We start from the raw sequence: 6,039 nt of genomic DNA on the forward strand, positions 1-6,039 counted from the left end.
TGGGCGCCCTGCGTGCTCCTGGCACAGTTACTGGCTGTTAACAGGAGGCTCCTTGCGATCAGGAGCTTTCCGATCATGTGACAGCCAATGGTGGTCACATGACCATAAACCCCACTCTGCCTCTCATCATTAAAAACCTCTTAAAGGGCTGGAAAGGTGACGGCTCAAGGGGGTTAATGTATGCACAGTGCTATTCGATTGGATGAGGTGGATAGTGAGACGTTACTGCCCCGCCTCTCCACCTTATCCATTTAGAGAACACTTTGAGGAAATCTTAAAGCGATCTTTGAATGGCGCCCTGTGCCAAATGGGCGACCTTCTGTGGTCAATAAGTAGATGGACAGCCACTTGGCACAGGACCCGGAAGCTAGTGGAGATCACTGTCTACTTCAGTGATTTCCTGCTTCCGCAGGGATCCCACATGTATGGTATATGCATGGTTACACTGATCCAAATGGGACCAATGGAACTATGTACAAAAATGTATACCTGGTGAAGGGATAAAGTGAGTTTCATGTTAACCTGTGGGGGACTAATCCATTGTCCCAACACCTTGAATGTTCGACCTGGATTTATGCTTTGACTCGGGAACCTGAATAGAATACCAGCTATTGTAAAAGAATAAAATAGACTTGATATGTGAAAGCATATAGAAAAAGATTATGTAAACCAAAGAAACCAGATCTTTTTTTATGCTGTCATAGCAGTTTGGAAAATACAAGAGAGAAGCGGAGTGACCACTAACCAAGTGAAACCATTTTTTTTTTTTTAATTCCCAGCAGGTTCATGACCTTCATTTCTTTTAAAAATTACTATATCAACTATGTTGTATTTTATATAATGAACCCAACACACCACTATAACCCTCATAGTTATAATTAAGGCAAACGACACCAATTTTTTTTTTTTTTTTTAAATCCCAGCAGGTTCATGACCTTAATTTCTTTTAGAAATTACTATATCAACTAATTTGTATTTTATAGAATGAACCCAACACACCACCATAACCCTCAGAGCCGGTTCACACTATTACGACTTGCCAGGCGACTTGGTCAGCCTGGCAAGTCGCGCACCGTCGGGTCCATTGAGTAGTACAGGACCTGTTCTAATAGGAGCGACACAAGTCACTCCGACTTAGAAAAAGGGTCCTGTACTACTTTGGGGCTACCTGGAGGCGACTTGCATAGACATTCATTATATGAAGTCCGTGCAAGTCGCGGTGCACGCGACTTCACAGGTCGCCCCCGAAGTCGGAGCGACCTAATGTGAACGGGGGCTCATAGTTAAAATTAAGGAAAATGACACCAATTTTTTTTTTTTTTTCCCAACAGGTTCATGACCATAATTTCTTTTAGAAATGACTATATCAACCAATTTGTATTTTATATAATGAACCCAACACACCACCATAACCCTCATAGTTAAAATTAAGGAAAACGACACCAATTTTTCTTTTTTAAATTCCCAACAGGTTCATGACCTTAATTTCTTTTTAAAATTACTATATCAACGAATTTGTATTTTATATAATGAACCCAACACACCAACGCTCAAAGTTAGGCCTCTTTCACACGGAGCTCACCGTATTGCGATCCGCTCCGGAACTTTTTTTTTTTTACGGACACGGATGACACTTGTGTCATCCGGTCTGTATGTCTGCATATCATCCCATCCGTTTGCGGATGATATACGGACATAATGTATGTCTATGGGATTGCGGATGTCAGCGGATGACACCGCTGACACCCGATTTTGCGTCCTTTCCATTTTTTAAACGGAAGAAAAATAGGGTTCTGTTCCAAAAAATGGAACAGAACTGAAAGGACGCAAATTGGATGTCAGCGGATGGTCATCCGCAATCCCATTGACATGCATTATGTCCGTATATCACTTGCAAACACAAATGGGGTGATATATGGACATAAGGAACGCCCGTGTGAAAGAGGCCTTAAAATTAAGGCAAACGACACCAATTTTTTTTTTTTAATTCCCAGCAGGTTCATGACCTTAATTTCTTTTTAAAATTATTATTTCTCTTACGTCCTCCTATATCAACCAATGTGTATTTTATACAATGAACCCAACACACCACCATAACCATCAAAATTTAAAATTAAGGAAAACGACATCAATTTTTCTTTTTTAAATTCCCAACAGGTTCATGACCTTAATTTCTTTTTAAAATTACTATTTCTCTTACGTCCTCCTATATCAACTAATGTGTATTTTATATAATGAAACCAACACACCACCATAACCCTCATAGTTAAAATTAAGGCAAACGACACCAATTTTCAGTTGTAAACAATATTATTTACTTAAATACGGAAACATGACAAATATAAAACATTTTGTACAGCACACATAGTCAAATCGCAGTATAAAAACAAAAATACATTTTCAGAATTTTTTTTCTCATTCAAACATAAAAATATTTTCTCTGTTAAGTTTAAACTCAGCACTTTCAAGAAAAAAAAAAAAAACACTTTGTGAAATTCCCAGCTTCCTGAAAAGTACCTTTATGTGCATTGTTCTTAAATAAAAATGGTGCATCATCTATTTAAATACTCGAGGAGGAGAGGGGGTTTTCCGAGACCTGCAGAAAACCCCCGTACACAAAAAAAAAAAAAAAAAAACCCTGAAACAGGGTTCCACCTTGCGTACGCTGTCAAGTTGTAGTATCGGCCGGCCATACTTTTGGAGGCTTGACAGCCAACGAAGGCATCAAAAAAGAGAATGTTGGTGCTTTATCTTGTAAACTTCACTGAAAGAAAATAAAAATCTAAAACGGTGAACTCTTTACTGTCCTCAATGTACAGTATTTATCCAGTTTCAACCCAAACACTGCTGTAGGTTATCTGATACAGTGCATGATGTTCGATCAGTGTCTTAGTACTCGGCATCGCCATTACAGAATGCATTGTTTGGTCCCTTTCACCACTCGGTGCCAAAACGACTCACCCTTCCCTCTCACAAGCTACAGTCACATGGGCTTGCCTCTGCTTCCCTATTTTACGACCCGAAATTAGGAAGACGGTTCAAGTGCTAGGGAAGGGATTAGTCACCGCGTGTTAACTCTTCTGCTGCTACGAGGCAGGAGGTGCTGAGCAACCTCCTTCGCGGCAACGGAAGAGTTAAGAGACGGCTGAGGGCAAGCCTCGCTCTGCAGCTGTGGGATTACGTCTCAGCCTACAAAAAAGACATGCTGGCTCTATTTGGTCCCACCACAGACGAAGAGAAGGCTTGCCGAGTTTGGTTAAAAAGGGAGCTAAACATCTCTCACCACATGGTCCTTCTGGAGTGTTGGGGACGGAGCAGCATTATCATGATTGGTGGGTGACACCATCCAAGACCCCACACACTCCCTTCGAAAAACAGATGTAGGAAACCGGTCTCTGGAAAACTGCTGTGGAACTAGAAGCTCCAGAAGGCTGGGACTTGTACTTCCACAGCAGCTGCGGAGCCATAGTTGCCTACACCTGGTTTTGCCCTCTTCACAGTTCTTGCCCCTTTTTTCAGTTCAGTTCTTGCCATGCAATACCCCCACGCAGGGCATTGCAGTCCTTCTTTCCTCATGGAGCCATGAAGGGGCTCAGGTCTTCCCAGTTGAATAGTTCTTTCTCGTCCATAAAGAGCACAGTTCTTGCAGCCTAGACCCAGGGAACACGAATAATGCCCCCTGGACCCACATATGGGCTCAGTCCTTGTAACTTTAGACCCTTCCTCAGGCTCAGTTCTTGCCTGGACCGGCTTGCAAAGGGCACAGTTCTTGCCACCCGCCCCAACCACCCCCCTGAGTGTTCTGTAGTCTGGAAAGAGGGGTTGGCATGAGGGGGTTCTGGTGGACACCCGGGAGTTTTCAGAAGACTGATTGACTCTTGCTTCCTAGCAGCAGTTGGCACCCGTGCCTGGCGTGTTCCCTCACCCGGACTTTCAGCTGTTCCACCTGCTCCCGTAGCAGGCCGGCGGTGCCGCTCAGCCCGTTGTTTTCGTTTTTCAGCTCCCGCACCTTATCCTCCAGGCGGGCGATGCGTTCCAGCTTGCGTTTCCGGCACTTGGTGGCAGCTAGCCGGTTCCTCAGCCTCTTCCTCTCCACCTTGATCTTCTCCTGCTCTTCCATGTTGATGGGGGAGAGCGGGGCGGGCGTGCTGTCCCGGCTGCCGGCCTCGGGCACCGTCTGGGGCTCTTCCTTGAAGTTGGAGCTCCCGTAGGCGTGCGGCAGGTAGTTGATGGTGGCCGAGGGCTGCCGGTAGCAGTTGTAGGTGGCCAGGTTGGTGTAGACGGCAGGGTCGTTGTACATGGTGGCGGCGCCTGGCGACCCACCTCCGTTCATGGGCACTGGGCCGGCGCCCCCCAGGGAGACGTTGGGGGGACCGTCGCGGTTCATCTTGTGCAGGTCGTCCAGAGCTCGGACAAAGCCGTCTACGAAGCCTTCCTGCTCCTCCGTGCCCCCGCGGTAGAAGAGCTGACCACCGCTGCTGTTGATGACCCCGGGGCCGCTGTGGATGATTAACCTCTCCAGCTCCGGGGCGGACATCTTCAGGCTGGGCTGCTCGGTATAGTAGGACAGGTCTGCCTTGGTCACCTGTCCCCGGTAAGGCTCAGTCAGGGAAGCCAGGCTGGGCTTCAGCAGCCCCTGCTCCGGTCTGGAGTAAGCAGACAGCAGTGAGTCATCGTGGTAAAAAGGCTGCTCCATCCTAGTGCACATCGGACCGGAGGATTAAAGCGAGCGGGCGGGCAGGGAGAAGAGCGGTGACAACTAAACTGACAGATCCGACCGCTCAAGATCCCTTCTAACAGGCAACAGCCGAGCGCCAGAGGCTTTATACTCAAGTCCCGCCCCCCGGAAGCGGGGAGGCGGGCGAGGATTGGAAGTGAGCGGGCTGACGTCACTGCTACCGAGCGTGAGAAGGGGGGGAGAGGGAGAGAGGGGGAGGTGAGGGCGTGACGTCACTGCCAGGAAACTCGTGCTGCTTGTAAACAGGGGGAGGCAGGAGACGGAGGGGGGATGGAATAAGGACCTAACATGGAGCGAATCGGACATGAGGAGGGATGGATAAGGATGAGTATGGAATAATGACCCAGCATGGGGACACCAATGGGGACATCAGGGAGATGTGTGATAAAGTGCAGCACCTTCTATGTGTGAATATCTGCCAATATAAAAGGATCATGACCCTATCTTCAAAGTGCAGTCATTATTATAAAATCTATTCGAAATAAAATAAGGATTAAAGTAAAATAAAAATAATATAAGCTTATATACCCAAAATAAAATAAATAATGATATAAGCTTAGATACCCATATAAAAGGAATAAATAAAAATGTAAACAATACCCATATATAATAAATAATAATATAAACCCATATACAATAAAGAAATAACATAACTTCAATGCCCATATAAAATAATAACATAAACTTATATACCCATATCAAATAATAACATAAATTTATATACCCATATCAAATAAATAATAATAACACTATATATCCATATAAAAAAAATAATAATATAAACTTAAATACCCATATAGAATAAATAAATAATAATAAGAATTATATACCCAAATAAACAAAAAATATATAAATATTAATATAAACATATACCCATATAAAAGAAATAATATAAAGTATATACCCATTTAAAAGTAATAAATAATAATATAAGCTTAGATACCCATATAAAAAGAATAAATAAAAATGTAAACTTCAATACCCATATAAAAAGAATAAATAAAAATGTAAACTTCAATACCCATATAAAAAAAAAAAATATAAACCCATATAAAAGAAATAAATAACATAAACTTCAATACCCCTATAAAATAAATAATAATATAAACCCATATAAAAGAAATAAATAACATAAACTTCAATACCCATATAAAATAATAACATAAACTTATATACCTATATAGAATAAATAATAATATAACTACATATCCATATAAAATAAATAATAATAACACTATATATCCATATAAAAAAAATAATAATATAAACTTAAATACCCATATAGAATAAATAAATAATAA

At 42.6% G+C, this 6,039-nt stretch overlaps 1 protein-coding gene across 1 annotated transcript; it reads right to left on the minus strand.

Annotated features, from left to right (window-relative positions):
* Nucleotides 1–3,613: 3,613 nt before the first annotated feature.
* JUNB (JunB proto-oncogene, AP-1 transcription factor subunit) lies at nt 3,614–4,803 on the minus strand. The gene has a single exon (XM_082255386.1). It carries the CDS (start codon nt 4,706–4,708, stop codon nt 3,860–3,862), a length of 849 nt encoding a protein of 282 aa, XP_082111512.1. The 5' UTR covers nt 4,709–4,803; the 3' UTR covers nt 3,614–3,859.
* Nucleotides 4,804–6,039: the final 1,236 nt, after the last annotated feature.

Source organism: Pelophylax lessonae (genome assembly GCF_965119305.1).
Source record: "Pelophylax lessonae genome assembly, chromosome: 4".
Taxonomy (NCBI): domain Eukaryota; kingdom Metazoa; phylum Chordata; class Amphibia; order Anura; family Ranidae; genus Pelophylax; species Pelophylax lessonae.

What these genes read in the sequence shown, in the direction of transcription:
- JUNB (XM_082255386.1), bottom strand. Translation starts at nt 4,708, where the DNA reads ATGTGCACTAGGATGGAGCAGCCTTTTTACCACGATGACTCACTGCTG.